This window comes from Pteropus alecto, unplaced genomic scaffold (assembly GCF_000325575.1).
Source record: "Pteropus alecto unplaced genomic scaffold, ASM32557v1 scaffold103, whole genome shotgun sequence".
Classification (NCBI taxonomy): domain Eukaryota; kingdom Metazoa; phylum Chordata; class Mammalia; order Chiroptera; family Pteropodidae; genus Pteropus; species Pteropus alecto.
This window is the reverse complement of record NW_006436288.1, coordinates 12,740,201-12,759,065: the sequence shown is the minus strand read 5'-3', so window position 1 is coordinate 12,759,065 and position 18,865 is coordinate 12,740,201. Positions and strand designations below refer to the sequence as shown.

Genomic DNA, 18,865 nt, shown 5'->3' with positions numbered 1-18,865 from the left:
GGGACATTATGTCCTGTTATTAAATTTAAACCAACTTTCAGAAGTGTCTCTGTTCTGCATTTCTATCTCAGGAAAGTATTTTTTAAAAGATGTTGAACAATAAAATTCCTTTTGTGGTTTTATTTTTAGTTTCTTCATCATAATCTTAGAATTCTAATTCTAGGATCTGTGGGAATTTATGTTAGAAAACATTTAATACAAATTCTTAAATGCTATATTTCTGCTCGTCTTTTTAATTTCAGCTGCAGTTGTTAATAGCCTGTAGGTGCTCTGAAGCCCCCTTGTGTAGGTGGTAATTACTGATGATTTTGGGTGCAGAATCTGGAAATTTGGTTCCTGGTGGCATCGTGGGTGAGAGAACACATTTATGCCTGGTTTGTCCAACTGTGACCATCGTCACAGCCTTGTGGTTTCTTTCTCATCTCCAGCGTAGACTTGCCTTTGGACACTCAGCTGCTTAGGAAGAGCTGGTAGTGGAGCAAGAGGATAGTGCAGGGGTGAGGTGGGGGGGGGGGCGGTTAATTGCCATAGACAACAGGTTCAGCACCTATCTGTCTGCCTTCCCGGTGAGGCCACAAAGTTTTCTGAAATAGTATTGTATTGCATTCGCAATAATTTCCGCAGATAGGAAAATTCTGAGATAGGATAAAAGGGATATTCAAATATGTAGAGTAACCTGACGTTGGAAGTCATTAAAAATAATTATTTGAATTATTGATGGATTCCCTCTGATTGCCTTGTGCTTATGCTCTGTGTGTAACTGTTTTTGTTTTTGTCTTTTTTTTTTTTTTTTTTTTTTTACAGGTTAAACATATTTTTGACTGGCATGAACCCCTTCTACTTTCATGCAGTAAATGTAATTTTACACTGCCTGGTGACTCTTGTGCTGATGTATACCTGTGACAAAACTGTCTTCAAGAATCGTGGACTTGCTTTTGTTACAGCATTGCTTTTTGCTGTGCATCCTATTCACACTGAGGCGGTGAGTCTCGGAACTCAGTGAAATAATGAACCAAAAAAAGAAAAGAAAACTAAACAAAATTGTTCCTTTTCTAAATCATATTAATTCCACGCTTTACTAAAGTGTTTATATTTATATACAAATCATTCTGCCTGACAGCATTTCTTTTCTAATGTTCACATGGCCTTATTGCATCTCCAGGATTTAACTGCTTTTCTAATTAACCACTGTTATTATTGTAGGTAGGAATAAATAGCTACACTTTGTTATTTGCAGAAAATTTAAGTCCTAATATGTTTTCAACAGCAAAGGACCTTTTGAGATACTTATCATGCTGGGTCATTGTTTCTGCTCTACATTTATATTTTACCTTTTCTCACTCTGCTTTATATTTATAATATTTATGACAGAACTATAAGTGCTAGGAGGAAGACTACACGAAGTTAGGCTGACATTCTTCACGTTAGGAAAACAGACTTAGGAGACTAACAAAAAATTTCCCAAGGTATTGGAAGTGTAGTTATTTTGTGGATGATGAATTTATTTAGACAAATAGATAGTTTAGATATCTGGCCCTCTTTAAAATATTGACTTAATCATGCTCAGAGATGGAATTATTACGTTACCTTGTTTCTTATCTCAGTAACCACAGTTGGTTTATTTTATGTCTATTGCTAGAGGTAGATGAAAACTTGCCAAGGGGTTCACGGACAACACAGTTTTCAAAGGATTATTTCCAGAGCCTCAGCTTGCATCTGGATATTTTCCTAAAGTTAATCTGTCTGAGAACACACCTGGAGTAAAGGTGTCAAATTGGTTCTCTTTTCCCTTTTCTCTTTTCAATTGCCCTTCTCTCAATAAAGAAAGAAAGAAAAGAGAAAGAAAGAAAGAAAGAAAGAAAGAAAGAAAGAAAGAAAGAAAGAAAGAAAGAAAGAAAGAAAGAAAGAAAGAAAGAGACAGAAAGAGAGAGAGAGAAAGAGAGATAAGAAGAAGAAGAAGGAGGAGGAGGAGGAGGAGGAGGAGGAGGAAGAGGAAGAGGAAGAGGAGGAGGAGAGGGAGAGAGGGAGGGAGGGAGGGAGGAAGGTCTCTCATATATCAGAAACTTACTATGCCCCAGGCATACAAACCTCCAAGGCTCAGAGAGACAATTTAATGTCTTGGTGTCAGCAAAGCCTCCTTCAATTAACGTGTAATAAACCCAAAGTAGGGCTACATGTCTTTCTGTCTTATACAAATTTCGGTGAAGCATGGAGCATGGCATAGGAAGTAGGGTATGGTATCCTGTATTGAGTTCTGAATTCAGAAGTGAGATGGTTATCATGGGGATGCATAATAATATATTCATTTGAACTGACACAAAAAGTCTGATTTGGCTATTTGGTTTGATAATAAGGACTGGTTTTGCCAGTTAGGCTATAATATGGACATTTTCCACAAACAAATTTCTAAATCTTAAACCTAACATTTTGACAAAATTGTATTTATTAGAAGTGATTAAGAAAAAATTCACTTTATTAAAAAATTACATTATTAAAGATTATTTTCCCAGCTCTTTCTGAGGATCTTAGACTGAACAAGTTGCCTTTAAGTGAAAGGCTGTGTGGTATAAGTAACAGTTCTTTTGGAAAGTCTTGGTAAAGCCTTTTTCCTGTACTTCTAAGAGATTGTGAAAGTGAATGACTCTGTTGACAGGTAACTCCAGTGATGGGTATGCTTAAATTATTTGCTTTCAACCAAATTAAAGGAGGACTTGATTGAATCGTTAGCTGGTAGGTCATTAAATGATATGTAAGATAATAGATCACTATGATTTTGCAGATAATAGATCACATTCTTTGTGTTCAAAGAATGAAGTCACAGCTATTACGGCTAGTTCTGTTTTCGTTTCTGTGAACAGTCTATAAAGATGAAAGCTAGGAATAGAATTGGTGTTGCATGCTTTCTTATTCTAACAAAGGTAATAGTCAACCATAGACCACTAAATTTATTGAAAAGGAAGCTGCTATATCTGTTACTTAGAGATATATTTTTATATTTGATGATTATTTATCAGTTTTTTTCTAATTTGTTTATGATGAATTGAATAATTGCACATTAATGCTAATAAAATAATACAAATTTTAAAAATTAACAGAAATTTATGGTCACAAGAAATTTAAAAAAATAAATGTAATTATATATGTATTATATTATAGAGAGAGGCAATAAAATAGTTTGAAGCATAAGTATATAATACATTAAGAAGAAATGATGAGGGGGAAATAAAATGGAAATATGAGTTCAGGGGAAAGGGTGTAAATGTCTACCATTTAAAGAAGATCTTGTTCATGTTGTATAAATGGTAAATGATGAGCTTCAAATTGCTATGGTACATTTCAGATTCCGTTTGGTAAATTTAAAACAGTAACATCAAGCCTTATTTTAAAATGTCAATATTTACAGTGCGTAGGGGGGTAGATTCTTTCAAGTATTTAAAGTTATGATGAAAAATTTTAGGTATTAATTTTAAAAGATGAGAGAGATACATGTTTTTAATATTCTTTTTGGATGTAATGTGAAGAGAAATACTAATAAAAGGCTACTACTAGCCATGTAGAATATATGATGCTGGGTCAAAGGCAGTTTTAAAATCTAAGCCCATAGACACTGTTACATTTCTGACAAATAATTTTTAAAGTACAGTTGAAAATCTGTGATAAGAATGTCTTGGGGAAGATTTTTGCAGGAAAGAACAAATGCATGGAACAAAAACAGTCTTAATTCTCTCCTTGCAGAGTGGGAGAACATAAAATGCAGGTAACCTTTGGTAGTGTGATCAAGAGCTGATAAAGTTAGGTTGAATTCTAAATAAAAAAGGAAAATTCTATTAGCAAAACGGCCTTTCAAAAAGAGTTTCAGCAAACTTTTGTACTGATAAAAAAATAATCCATGCTAACACAGTTACAGCAGTAAAGGAGTCTAAGGGTTGGACACTTATTTAGGGAAAAGTGTTAGAGAAACAATTTGCATTCACAAAGAGATGAGAGAGGTAAAAAAGAGGCAAAGAAATTTAACCTACATTGACAATCAATACTAGGAAGTAAAATCAAGAGACTATTTTTTAATTATAGATATTAGTCCAGGTTTCTAAGGAGGAGGACAGAGAAATAGAAAAAAGATGTGCTTTATAGAAGACATAGTGATAAATTATTTAAAAAAATAAAATGAACCATAGTGGTGGCGGGGGGAGAGTTCATGAGGGATATAGCTCCCCTTTGTTAAACAAAAACAAAAATGGGAACATAAGTTATCTCAGGAAGAATGGAAGATTTAAATTATGGAGTGGAAGGGTTTTAGGTTAAACATTTTGATATGATTAAGGATTTGCTTTATTCATTATGTAATCAGCAAATAGTTAACGAGTACTTACTTGTTGCAGGTATTCTGCTGGGTGCCCAGGGGGTATGTGGGTAGATAACAGGTTCCCTACTTACAATTGGTTCACGGTCTCTTAGAAAAGCTAAAGCACCTACACGAAAATACATAGAAGACAATATAATATGTTGTAATAAAACAAGAATCCCAGCAAAGGGAAAAAATATTTCCAATTTAATTTAAGTAGACAGGAACACATTCACTTATTTACTCGATATTGCAACAAATATTTGTGAGACTGTAATGTAGTCCTCTGTGCAGGCATATAGCAATGAATCAGGTAGACCCAGACCTTTCTTCATTTAAGGCCTGTAATTCTTGGAAGGGTTTCTTGACAGTATATTTCTTGGGAAATTTATATGTTTTTCTGAATCTGAATCATGAGAAAAATCAGTAGAGAAATTGGGAAAAATATTGTAATTCTCCTATGAGAATTAAAACTTAATCATCCTAAAGACATTACTGGTTCTGAAGGAATGCACTTAAGTCAAAAGCAAGAGTAGGAAATGCTGACACATGGAGTTGAAAGTTAAGGTCAACGTTTCCAGAGCTGGGACAAGAGCACATAGGAGAGAATGGTAATGATCTAATCAGTCAGCCCAGACTTCAGCTGTTGCCATGTATTAAGTGTATGTTCCTGGCTCTGTCTGACACTAATAGAACTCATCCTTGCAGATAAAATGATTAATAACTATACATATAGTATACTTTATATAAATCCTATGAGTGTTATCCTAAGAAGTAATACGTTTTGGGAGCAAATTAATTCCTTAATTGGCAATATCCACATGTGATTCTGTTAAGCTTGCTCAGAGATCTGAATGTTACATTATTTAAATTCTACTCAATTCACTGATGTTTTTCCATTGTTTGAATATTTAAAGATACAGTTCTGCGGTTACAACTATCCCCTTGGAGATGGAAACCTGCAGCATGAGGCAGAAATACATGCTATCCATTTCATTTATTTTTGAGCAAGTCCTTTTGTACTTCCTAATACCCTACTGTTCAGCTGACGTTGTCACAGAATCAAGCCAAAGGGGCTCCAACTTAACGTTCCATCTTAGCTTCCCACTGCCCACTCCCGCCCCCTTTTCATTTACTCAGTGCTCTCATCTCTTTAGGCCTTCCCTTCCAAAAACACCCCATATGTTTTCAGACCTCTTTCCTCTGCCTGGAACTCTTCTGCATTCCCTCTCTGGCCCAGGCTTCACATTCCCCCTCCTTGTCTGTCGTCCTTTAAGTTTCAGTGTATTGAGGCCGGCCTTTCCATGAAGCCTTCCCAGATCCTATAGTCAAAATTAATCCCTTGAGTCTTCCCAGGGCAATGATTGCTCCTTTTTATGATACATGCAGTTTTCTGTATTATTAATATTAATATGCTCTTTTGACTCCTTACCAGATGTTAAACTCCTTGAGGTAGGTTATATCTCTCCAGCTGGCATAATACCTGGCAATAAGGAGGCATTTGGAAAATGTTTGTCGACTGGAATAAAACATGCAGTTACTGAACATGATACTAATTGAATCGCAGTGAATGGCTAGTCTAAACATATAGTAGTTGCTGACAAACATCTAACTCCCTTGCCCCAGAGACCCCAGCTCAATAGGGAAATAGAATAGGTATTTGATGAAGTCTTGGTGGTTTGAAATTGGCAGTAGTCTATCAGTATTAGCCACTAATATTTTAACATCCCCTCTTAACTTTTGCTCCAAGGGATACTACATTCTTTATATTTGGGCACATCCACCTGGCACATTCTGCTGCTGCTGCTATTTCTGAGCAGCACTAACTGGCTGCAATTCGAGAAGCAGGGCTTCAGGCTTCTTTAATGCATTAGTTATGCTTGCCTAGCTTGTAACTGCCTCATTCCAGCTTGCTGTGCCCAATATGAGCTTGCAGGTCTTGCTGTTGTCTGAGTGGGACACACCAGTTGTACTATGACGGGTGTTCCTCTGGGCCTAGAGGCCTGGCCTTATCCCAAGACTTTGTTGCTGGCTAGCTTTTCTCTCTGTTTAACCCTCAGGAGGCCTTGCAGTTGGTACCGAGCTCAGTGCTCATAGAGATAATGGTGTAGACTGAACAAGCAGATTTGAGCTTCACAGGTGAACTGTGTGCAGTCGTTGCTTTATAGACTATGAGTCTGAGCTTGGCCTTAACACTGAAGTGACAACCATATTGTCACTGCCTATTTCCCTTGAGTCATGAAGTCCTCCTGATTTGGCACTCAGGCTCTTCATAGGTTAATGGATCAATGAAGAGTATATAGTCTAAGCAGCCACATTAGGTAATGGCTTTCAACTCTGTACTGCCAATGAAATTATCTGGCCATGTCCAGGTTTCTCTTGGTGTAGACTGGACTAAAATTTTTATTCTTGCGTGACTTGCTATCCATATGTAAGTATATAATTGAATTACTTTTTATTTCTATTTTAACTAATAGATATTAGATTATCTAATAAGTTAAACATCATATATGTAATCCTTAAAGTAAAAAGATAATTTCCATAAGTCACGTATAACAACCTGTCTCAGTGCTGAGTCTGACCCCCTTTCTCTGCAGGAAAAAGGAAGAAAGAAGGGCACCAGTGTTGAGCAGGCACTTTATACATATCATCTCATTAATTACAACAGTACATGATGTAGGGGGTGTATACTCATTTTAAAGATAACAAAACCAAATATCAAATTAAAGATAACAAAATTGAGTCTCAGTCACATGGCAAGAGGAGTCTGTCTTCAAGCTTGGCATGGTCCAGCTCTATGAGTGTGTCATCACCTCTCCTTTATGACTGCAAAGTGTGCTCATTATATGAGAATATTTACAGCTGTATTTCCCAGGAAACTAGTTTTTGCTATTAGTCATTGATTGTTTCTCTAATATGCCGTGGACTTCAGGTCCTTGTATGATTTGGATGATGCGGTTTTCTCTGCCCGAAATGCTAAAACTGTTCATTCCTCTTGTGGAAATTCTCCTTATCTTTAAGAGTCAGCTCATATGTGGCCTTTGACCTCTTTGAAGCATTCGTTGAAACATACCCTGTTTTATTCCTTTACAGTTTTATTTCTTAGATTTCAAAAAGTTAAGAGAAATGCACATGCATTTTAACTAGCAAAATAATAGCCCTCTGTTTCCCATGCCTCTTCAATTTTGGCCTTTTTCTGAATAACGCATTAAAAATATAGCAAACTTAAAAAATATAATTACCATATACTCTTTATCCAAATTCATCAATTTAAAAAATTTTGTCACATTCGTTTTATCATTTTTCTTCTCTTTCGTCCTCAATATATAAAAAATTTTTTGTTTTCCTGCAGCATTGAGAGCAGGTCGCATAATTTATGTCCATTTATACCTTAATAATTTAGTTTTATTCTAAAACTAAGGTCATTAGTCATCATTTCTCTTTAGTCTTCTTAAGTTTGGAACAGTTACCAGCCTTCACATCTCTCTATAATGTAATATATAGTTTTAAATATAATTAAAAATTTATTAGAATATACATAATATAAAATGTTATTAATATGATTTTTTATGATATTGCAATCAATAATGGTATAATATATGCCATATATAATTATAACATAAATATGATATAAATATATGATGCATATTACATATTATATAATTTATAATATATGATTTATACTTATAGTTTATTAAAATTTGATATAAATAAAATAATATAACTTATATGTAAATACATAATAAATATGTAAAATATAAAAGTATATAAATGTAAAGGAAAAATATATGCATATATAGAATATCATGTAAGTATAATACATTATACCTGTAATATATAATAATATACTATATGCAATATTATGATAGATTATAATGAGTTGTGACATAATTAGTAAATCATGATATAAATTAGAAAATATTGAAGCATAATAAGATTTTAATGTTATGAAATAGTAATATAGAATTACTACATTTTATACTTTATTGATATAAAATATATTTATTTATATATTTTAATACAATGTTCTGATTTTGAGTTTGTCTTATGTTTTCTCATGATTATATTTCAGTTTATATATTCCTGGCTGAAATACTACATAAGTGATGTTGTGACCTTCTTAGGATATCACACGCAGAAGCATGCCACATTCATTTGCCTTTTATTTGTGAGGTTAAGTTCGATTTCCCAGTCAAGATGTAATGCAGTGTAACACATTTTCTCCATAATATAATTATTCTTTTTATTTTTCCAGCTAATAAGTAATCAGTGAAGAAATATTTTGAAGCCCTGAAAATATCTTTTACTTCATCAAACTTTCACAATGGATTCAGCATCCATTGATATTTTGTGAGGTTTTTTACTCAATCCAGTCTTTACTCTTATGGAAGCAAAACGGCTATTTTCCAATTGCATTACTCCCTCTACATTCAACTGACTTTTTAATGTAAAGAAGAGCTCTCCATTCTTTCCTATTCACTTCTTACTATATGTATGTATACACTTATACATGTACCCATCCATCCATCCATCCATCCATCCATCCATTCATATATTTATTATCGGTATGCATTGATGGATGTCAGATTTTTCAATGGTTTATAATTTATTAATGTTCTTATTTATTTTGAAGTTAAAATTGTCTCATATTTGATCAGTGGGAGCCATTTGTCATTGGCCTCTATGTCTTTTTGACATGTACCTGTCAGTGTTTGAGGACTTTCTTACTTTCTAACATGAGAAGATGATCCAAGCTCCTCTTGTATCTCCTCAGCCTCAGCCCTGGAATCTGTGTTCTCTTTAGTGGAGAAATAGCTCGAGTTAGTGCCAAGATGGCTCTTTGCCACTGGGGTATTTTGCTTCTCGGCCCTCTCAGTGACAGAGCTTAGAAATACACACACACATGCACATATACTCACATATACCAATCATAATTTCATACTCATTCCATTCTTATCAAAATTATTGATTCCTCAACTTATTTTCTCTGTAAATATCCTCTGCTTCATTAGCACTCTGGTGCCCAAAGACTAACACAGTGTTTGGCACTTAGTACTCAAAAAATATTTTTGAATAAACCAATAAATGAATAAACTTTAATGCTGCAAATTAACCTTCTATAGAAGGAAGGTTAAAAACGAAGTTAAGCATGAAAATATTGCCTCTTCTTCTTTTTATCCTTCTGTTAGATAATTATTGTTAGATATATCCATGATAGCCAGAGATGGTTTGTCATGTATCAGAATTTGAAGAACTATGTATTTTCTATTTTATTATACCTTACATTCATCTAAAGTCAAATATGTTTCTGTAATAGTTTTCTGAAAGTAATTTTCTCAGGTTTTTATTTTTCAATTTTTTTCACACATCCTAGGTGGCCGGAATTGTTGGCAGAGCTGATGTGTTAGCATGCCTGCTGTTTCTGTTGGCCTTTCTCTCCTACAATAGGTATGTATAGCTAAGCATATCCTGTGGGACTACGGTCATGCTGTCCCCTGGGAATTTCTGCTCTCTCTCTCTCTCTCTCTCTCTCTCTCTCTGTGTGTGTGTGTGTGTGTGTGTGTGTGTGTATGTGTGTGTGTGTGTGTGTGTGTAGACTGAGCATCTGCCAGAGAGAGGAGGCTTCTTGGCAGTGAAATGCTCAAAACTTCCTGGAGCCCTGGGATAGGAAACCCTCTCCTTACCAAGTGCTAGGCTGTTCTCTTTTCCAGCCACATTCTGAACCATGTCAGAGCCATTTATAGGAACTGCATTTCCATTACCAAGAAGGCAAGCTCTTGCTTCTTACTTGTAGTTTCTTACTGAGAATGAAATTTGGAATCTTAGCGCTGGGCCAAAATATATTGGATGTAGTCCCTTCTCTTTTTTGCCTTTGATTTGTTTAATTCTTTTCTTTTCAGTTTGGTGCTAATGTTTCTTCCTCTTTCTTGTCCTCATTGAAGTAGCTTAGAGCTTAAAACGATAAGACCGAATTGAAAATAGTGTTTCTTAAATATGGTTTTCCAATTTACCCAGTCTTTCATCAAAATACAGAAGTTCCTTGCTTTGGGAGACTGAAAAGCAATAAAACAATTTCCCATTATGTTGCCCCTCTCCTCTGCAATGCGACCAGGTTCTTACCTGAACTGTGACATATGGAAAAGGGGCAGGTTGAAAAGAGAATGTAAATAGGGCAGATGACTCAGAGCATGGCCCAGAGAAAGGGGGCCAGTGAACCATGTCGCCCTCCTTTGTGGAGGGCTGCCTGGTTAAAGATTTGTGAACCTTGATCTTTGGATCAGCTTATTGACCTGTAATCTTACAAAGCCCGGTTACTCTGAGGAACACTGTTCGAAACCAGTGGTTCTCAATATGGAGCAAATTTGTGCCCCCCAGGGGACATTTGACAATGTCTGGAAACATTTTTGCTTGTCAAAACTGGATAGGCCAAGGATCCTGCAATGTGTAGGGCAGCCCTTACAACAAAGAACCATCTTCCCCAAAATGCCAATAGTGCTGAAATTGGGAAACCCAATTTAGACCTTGGATCAAGAATGAAATTAATTAATTCTTATAAAGTTTAAAGAGTGGAGCCTCTTATTAGTACCATTTTTTTTTTTCTAGTCTTGGCTTTGTGACCTTTCACTGCATTGCTAGTCACATAAAAAGGTGTTGTGAAAAGCTAAAAAATAGAAGCCTAGATCGAACAATTGTTTCCTGTTTAGTGTTAGAGCAGAATTTAGTTTAAACTTGCTCTCTTAGGTTTTTCCTGTGTGTTTGATATATTTGGGAACATGATTAGGCCTGCGGTGTATTCATATCTATATGATAATAGTATTAGAGGTTTTGTTGTTGCATACCATTCTCACTTTTAGCAATTTAAGCTATAGACCAGCTTTGGAGAAGAATGCATATCTACTTCAAGTTTGGCATATAATTTTATTTACTTGTTCCAAGACATAACAGTAAGGGTAAGATGATGTAACAAATACAGAAATATTGGCCTCTATTTCACAAGAGTAAGTGCAGATGGGTGTGGCACCTGCTGAAGAAACAGTGATGTTTCTTGGTGTGGGGCTCCTTCCGCTGTGTAGTGAAAAAAGGCTTTATAGTGATGGAAGGTTCTTGAAAATCCCTGCTGGAAATTATACTGAGAAAAAACAAACTTTACCTAATACATCCTCATGGAAAAGAAATTTAAAAATACGAATTAGCCAGAAGAAAAGAAAAAGACTAAAGCATCTGTATTTTCATCGCAAAGAGAAGTGATGATTATGTTTTGGTGTGTTTATACATATATCCCCACTGATTGTTTTGGGGATAAAAGCATATCAGACACCTTCACTAAAATAATAATGATAATGATGATAAACACTTGACATATATTAAGTCACTTATTGAATCCTCCCTTTAACACTGTGATCCCATTGCACGGATAAGGGGCACAGAGGGGCAAAATAAGCTACCATTTATTACCCTGTTCGTTAATTGTAGAGCTATGATTTGAATCCTGGAGACCGGGCTCTGGAGTTCATGCATATGGCTTAGTAACCTGTATTACTCACTTAAAATATATTCATTTAAACATCTCTCCATGTCACCAAATATATCTCTACAGTGGCATTTTAAATGGCTTTCAGTGTTCATTCGTTATATGCCATATTTTGCTATAATTTTTATATACTTCAATTCAAGTATTAAATTTAGTCTCAGGCATTTACTTTTTTCCATCTTTGCAATTTTAAATAATTCTATTCTTTGAGAAATTTTTTCTCACCTGCTTACTTAGAATAAAATAAAATTGATGTTAGAACAAGTTTATTTAGTAGCCCATTTTCATTTAGAATACAGCGAAATTGTTGTTAAAAGGTGATATTTCTTGGTGACCCACCTTTCTTAGATTAAAAGAATCTTGACTTGTTTTTCAGGAGTGTGGACCAGTGTTGTGTTGGGGAGTGTTTTCCTCCCACAGCTTCTCCCTTCTTCTTGCTGCTCAGTTTGTTCCTGGGGACCTGCGCAATGCTGGTGAAGGAGACGGGCATCACGGTGTTTGGAGTCTGCTTGGTTTATGATCTCTTTTCCTTATCTCACAAGCAAGAGAAATTGTGAGTCCTTTGAATGTTTGGTGTCAAGCATTGCATGTGCAGAGAAAAATTATTTAAATCAGTAGTTTCCAAACTTTCATTAAAAAAGGATAACGTCTTGACCTTAGACCTTAGACCATAATATAATAAACAAGGCTTCTTTCATTAAGATAAATCTATTATATATGTTCAAACTCTTCACACTTTAAGAAAAATCAGTGGAGGCCAAAAGTTTTTGTGAGCCCCAAATTTGGAATTGAAAAGTTCCATGCTTTTGGCAAGTTTATATTAGCTGTATTTTCTGGTTGCAAACTACTGAGAAATCTTGATTCACAGGGAGAAGTGGTTGCGAATGATAACGGGCTTGTTAACAGCTTGCCTTGAATCTCTGCATTCAAATGAATGTTATCCATCAAAGAGCACTGCTAAGTTGGAGTCTCTTGTTTACTCTACAGATGATACTGTTACTTAAGTCTCGTTTTGGAATTCCACAACGGGCCAGTCCAAACCATACAGGAATACTCACACATCATATTCAAATTAAAGAACAAGTTTATTTAGTAACCCATTTTCATTTTAAAAAATGTGAGTGTGAGGCACATTCATTTTTTCATGTGGACTATAGATGATAAGAATAACTAAGCCATATTAAAAGTTCAAACACATGCTGTAATTTTTTTCCCCTATCGAACCCATGATAACTCACAAATTGACATTCAGGCCCCATTTTTTCAGTAATTATAAGGCCCTGATCGAACTTTAAAAAATGTGGTTGATTTATTTTCCTACCTTGTCTGAGAAAGAAATTTATCTTTAAAAAAATCCTGCCTTTTTATTCTATGCCCTACCTCTTTATACTTCTTGACATAAAGGCAAGAGCAAGATTATTGAGTGGCAACCAGCTGAGATTAATCATTAAATTCTGATCACCTTCTTGCCTGGGTGTACTTGGAGATCATTTAAATAGAGTTTAGTGCTCTGTTGGCTCGCTGTAAATCTCAGGCGTGTAAAGGGAAAGAATCCAGTTATCATTCTGACCCAAGCTCATGCCAAGAAAGCCATGAGCTAGAAGACCTCCCCTTGGCTTATATGAGAGTGTCTTTTTTCTCTACATCCTCTCAACTGATGGGAGTAATTGCATTGCTCACCTTATTTATTTATTTTGTTTTTGGAAAACAACCAACCTATAAACCCCTCTTGCTTCCCATTTTTTCACTTTCTTCTTGCATCTTTTTTGTCTCGGCTTCCTAGTGTCTTTCTGATTTGCCTCACTGACAGCAGAAGGACGTGACACCTGACTGTAGACCCTGTCCTTTGGTCCCACTCAGGCTATTTTAACCTCATGATTGAAGTCATGTCTCCTTTGGTCTTGGGACTCCCCAGCCCACCGTTGCCTACACTCCGTTCTTCTTCATTCAGTTACTGTTGAGCCAGGCTTTTTTCAAAGGGGATAATAGTCTCTTTTATTTCTTTAATAATCTTTCCTGACCTTCATCATACTATACTGCTAGAAGTTCTATAGAAGGAATAAGGAAGGAATGATTTTGCTGATATGTAGTTTAGAAGTTGCACAGCTTATAACATGTACTTTTTTTTTTTTTTGTAACGTTTAGCTTTCACAACCAGCAGCTCTGCATAAGTGGAAACATCATTCTTTCCTTTATCCTTTATCCACCCATTCAACACATACTCATTCTGTACTTGGCCAAGAACAAGAGATAAGATTCCTTCCCTCAGGAGCATGCACAATATTGGGGGGGACAGACATTACATAAGCAATTACATGAGTAACTGATAAAGCTGTGAAAATGCTAAGAAAGAATCCAGAGCATCTAACAGGGAGACCTGGCTCATGATATTTTTAGTTCTGGCCATGTGACAGGCACCGGGAATGCCTGGCCATTTATAGGTATAAAGTCACTTAATGCTCACAATAATTGTTACCCTCATTTTACAGAGGAGAAAAAGGCACAGAAAGTAACCTTTCCAGAGTCACCTGATGCTGAGTGGAGCCAGGATTAGGACCCCTGCCCGGTGACTCCAGAGTCACAGGGTTACTTCTGAGCACCCCTCCTCCATGGAAGGAGCACAGGACAGGGAACTGGAAGCCTTCCAGAACATCTGCTGCTCATGTCGTGGGCTCACATTTGTATCATGAGACCAGCTCAGAGGTTCTGAGTGTATCAGGGGTCATGACCTTGCTGAGAATCTCACAGAAATGTGTCCCCTTCTCCCAAAATAATGAACACCTACAGAGTTTTGCGCAAACAGGGATCCACTCCCACTTTATCTGCTAATTTAGAATAAACATGGTCACTAGGTTGTTCTTGAGGTCTCGTATGATTCAGGCAGCAGGAAAGAACAGAAACAAAAGTTGCAAGTACTTTCCTACATAAAGAACAATTTATTCCTAAATTTTAAGATTGAGTCACACGAATGGAGTGGGATATCTTTTATTTAATGTCACCTTTAAGAAGAAACATTTTTAGTGAAAGATGAGCTCCTGAAAGTTACATTATTTTTCTTTCGTTTTTTAAAATTAGAATATAATTTCCAACATTCAGAGAATGACATTTTCTGACCCCATTTCCTAACCACTCACTCTCCCTAGAAGTAACCACAATCTTGAATTTGGGACTTTTCATTTCTATGATTATTTTTATGCTGTTACTTCATATGTATTCGTCATACTACACCAGCAAATACAAAATAGTATCATTTAACATATTTTGAAACAGTATAAATGGTATCACTTGCTTTTCTTTTAATTTAACATAGGGCTTTTGAGATACATCATTATTGACACATTTAGCTATAATTCATTTATTTTAACTGATGTACAGCATTTAATTATCATAATTCATTTATTTAATTTTCTAGATTTGGAATTTAGATTATTTCCACAATTTTTGTTGTTATAAAGTATGCTGAAATGAATTTTCTTGTGAAAATATATGTGGGTTTCTCTGGGATTTAACTATAGGAATGGGGTTTCTGGGACCATAGATAGTCACATATTCACTGTGTAACATGCTGAGACATAACTCTTGAAATGATTGTAGCAGTGTCTCAGAATCCTTTTGCTCCACATTCTCACTATTGTTGATATGATTAGACTTTTTAACTTTGGGCTATCCAGTGGCTATGAATTATATCTCTGAGGATTTATGAAAGAAAAATGTAATCGGAGTACATTGGATGGGTCAGCTATGAACAGTATTTTACAAGATCATAATTATTTAAATACTGAATACCACTTCAGTTAAACATTATGAGACACATATATTTGGAGTATGGAGAGTGAAGAGAGGGCGTGTGAGTGCGTGTGTGTGTGTGTGTGTGTGTTGGTGACCATGTAAGAAGGACTGAGTCCTAGTTTTCTATATTAGAAAGTCAAGATAAGTTCTAAAATTGAAAAAAAAATATTGTAATTATGTTATTTTAAAAATACATTGATCCATACCAGAAACAGTAGATGAAAGGCTTGAGAATGGTTATTTCCAAGAGCAGGACTTTGGGATGGGACAGGGGATCGCTGTTTCTTGTTGCAAGCCTTGTCATTCTGTTCAACTCTGCTTAGGAACAATGGGGTCGTCCATCAGTGCAGCCCACCGCAGCCTGGGAGCCCCCAGCCCACCTCACTGCCAGCGCACTCTCTTCGGGAGAATGGGAAGCAGCAACGGTTTCCTCACAAAGGATCTTGGAGTGGCTGCCACTCCCCATTGCCACCGCAGCCCAAGAGCAGTGGATTCCCGGTGTCTCCTCGAGCTGTGTGGTCCCTGATGAGGTACTGGGCTGGGCTCCTGGGTCACGAGTGTTTTCACCATCCAGCATCACCTATGTGGCATGACAGGAAAACTGAAGCGCCGAGGCCATTCTATGTGACCACCCCGTCTCTCTTTGTTTCTCTCTCTCCCTTCTTTCCTTCCCTTTGTTCCTCCTTTCTTCCCTTCTCTTCTTCCTTTTCTTTCCTGTATTAGATTAGATAAGAAAGGAGTAGCTATTGCTATTCACAAATAGCCCTGCTATTCGCTGTTACTTGGAAGCAGAGTGTGAGGTCTGGGTCTGTGAAGCTTCAATTAAGGTTTTCTTGCTTCCCTGATGGAAGAACAGGGCATTGGAAAATCAGCGCTCTTGGTTTTCTGGGGGAGGAGAGCACTCTACCTTCCCCTTTCTCTATCTTTTCCTGCTCTGTGTGTGTGATAGGAATTTATTACAGCACAAGTATGGGAGGAAGCCCAGGGGACTCTGTCTCTCAGAAATGTTTTTGAGGATGTAGGAAAATCTTTAAATTTTAAGGTTTTTCTTTCTTTTTAAAAATATTTTGACCTAGCCACGAAAATTAAGATACATTTATCAGAACAGGTTTTCACTAAATTAGGTTGCCTCTAAAATAGACAAAGCCATGGGCAAGTCAGAATTTAATAAAGACGGAAATTTGATTTATAACATTAGCACTTTACCACTTCAGATTGCTGTTCTTATTTTTCCATGCAGTTCCAGAAAAATTCCTCTTCTCAGGTTCTTTGTTTCTCATTATTCCTCCCTTTTACTGTTTTTTTTTTTTAAATCTTATTCTATTCATTTTTTCATCAACAAATATCTATTGAGTGTCTACCATGTGCTAGGCACTGTTCTAGCTACCAGAGACATCCTGATGAATAAGAAAGACAAGGTCTTTGCTCTTGCATAGCTTCCTTTCTGATGGAGGAAGATAGATACTGAATAACCAACAATGAATGACCAATGTGGTGGAAAGTGACAGAGCGACCTGGCCAGGGAAAATTTGCATTGATTGGTCAGAGAAAGCCTCCCGAATCCTCCTGAATGAGAAGAGGAGCTAGCCCTGCAAAAATTTATAAAGATCTGGACAGAGTTGGCATAATGAGCAAGTAGGGATTGGACGGGATGAGCTCAGGAAGTGGGCAGGGCCCAGATGAAGGGCCATGTTAGCCATGGAAGCAAGTTTCAATTTTATTCCAAGTAGTATGGAAAGATTTTGGAGGCTTTTTTTTTTTTTTTTTTAATGTGGAGAGAAATGATTACATTAAAATGCTCACTCTGGATTCTTCATGGTACATGATGTTGGAGAGCAAGATAACAGCAGGGAGATAGGCTATTTAATGTGGAGAGAAATGATTACATTAAAATGCTCGCTCTGGATTCTTCATGGTACATGATGTTAGAGAGCAAGATAACAGCAAGGAGATAGGCTAAGAGGCTTTTATTCAGACTGAATGAAAGAGAAAGTCTTGGCCAAGGTGATGGAGATTGGGATGGAGAGATGCATTAGATTTGGGATATCTTTTAGATATAAATTCAGTAGAGCTTGCTGATATTTGGAGCGTGACTGAGGAAAAGGAAGGAAACAAGTATTTTTGGTTTTCTGGCTTAAACAGTTGGGTGGACTGTGGTGTCAGTTACTGATATGGAAGAGGGGGAGACATGGGTTTTCTGAGGATTAGGAGGAGGATAAAATAACAGTAATGCATGAAATTCCTGAGGAAAAAGAGAAATAGTCAAAACATTAAAGCAATCTTGACTTTTTTTTTGGAAGGCTGTGGAGGAAAATAAGATGAAACATTTGGAAAATTTGTATGTAAATTGTTTTTAAGGAGGTAAAAGAGGAAGAAAAAAGCATTAAAAGAACATTGTAGACTTTCAAGGTGGAACAGAAGTCAGACTGCAATGTAAATTCCACGATGGCAGGGGCCATGTTTGTTTTTGCTCACATTTTTATGTCCTTGATTCCTTTTATCAAGAATAGTTGCTCAACTATATGTAAAATGAATAAATAAATGAGATTATAAGAAAGAGTTGGAATTAAGCATATAGAACATTTTTAGTAAATTTGGCAATGAAGAATGGGGGGAAAGGATATTAACTGGAGGGGTTTAGGTTTTTGTTTCCATTTTTATTTTAAATGTGATGGACATATGTATATATGTAGATAACTTGTAGTGAGTAGAGATGAAAGATGCTGTAGCATAAAGGGTTAAAATAAAATATGAATACCAGTGGTATGGTGGTAAATGTTTAATACCTGGCTTGTAAAGAAAGGAAATCCTGACTTGAAGTGTTTGCCAATTTCTGTGCAAATTCTCCTGTCATGGCCAATTTCAAGCTACAAATGTGATGTCACTGAGCGTGGAGTTGGGAGGGAATGCTGTAGCCCACCATTATATAATATTTCCACTGCTTAATAGACAATAGACATAAATAACTGGGTCAGATTCTTACTAAATTAACCTGTTTGTGGGCAGAAAGGACCATTATGCATCCTTGGAGAGAAAAGTTATATACTTTCCCTCTTTGGAGAGGAAACATGTCATATATTTGAGTATAAATTTGATTTGTATTAAAAAATGTTTTTGAAAACTATGATTGTGCTTTTGGTAGAAGGTGATCAAGTAAAGCAAAAAAAGTTCAAAGAGCCGATGCTATCTTATTGCTTAAGATA

At 36.1% G+C, this 18,865-nt stretch overlaps 1 protein-coding gene across 1 annotated transcript in view; it reads left to right on the top strand.

Moving 5' to 3' along the window:
- TMTC1 (transmembrane and tetratricopeptide repeat containing 1) overlaps positions 1-18,865 on the top strand; it is a 241,662-nt gene that overhangs the window by 16,417 nt on the left and 206,380 nt on the right. The window contains exons 2-5 of the mRNA XM_025047422.1: positions 805-982; positions 9,717-9,790; positions 12,250-12,426; positions 15,986-16,192. Of these exons, the coding sequence (XP_024903190.1) occupies positions 805-982; positions 9,717-9,790; positions 12,250-12,426; positions 15,986-16,192 (636 nt within the window). The remainder of the gene's footprint in view (positions 1-804; positions 983-9,716; positions 9,791-12,249; positions 12,427-15,985; positions 16,193-18,865) is intronic.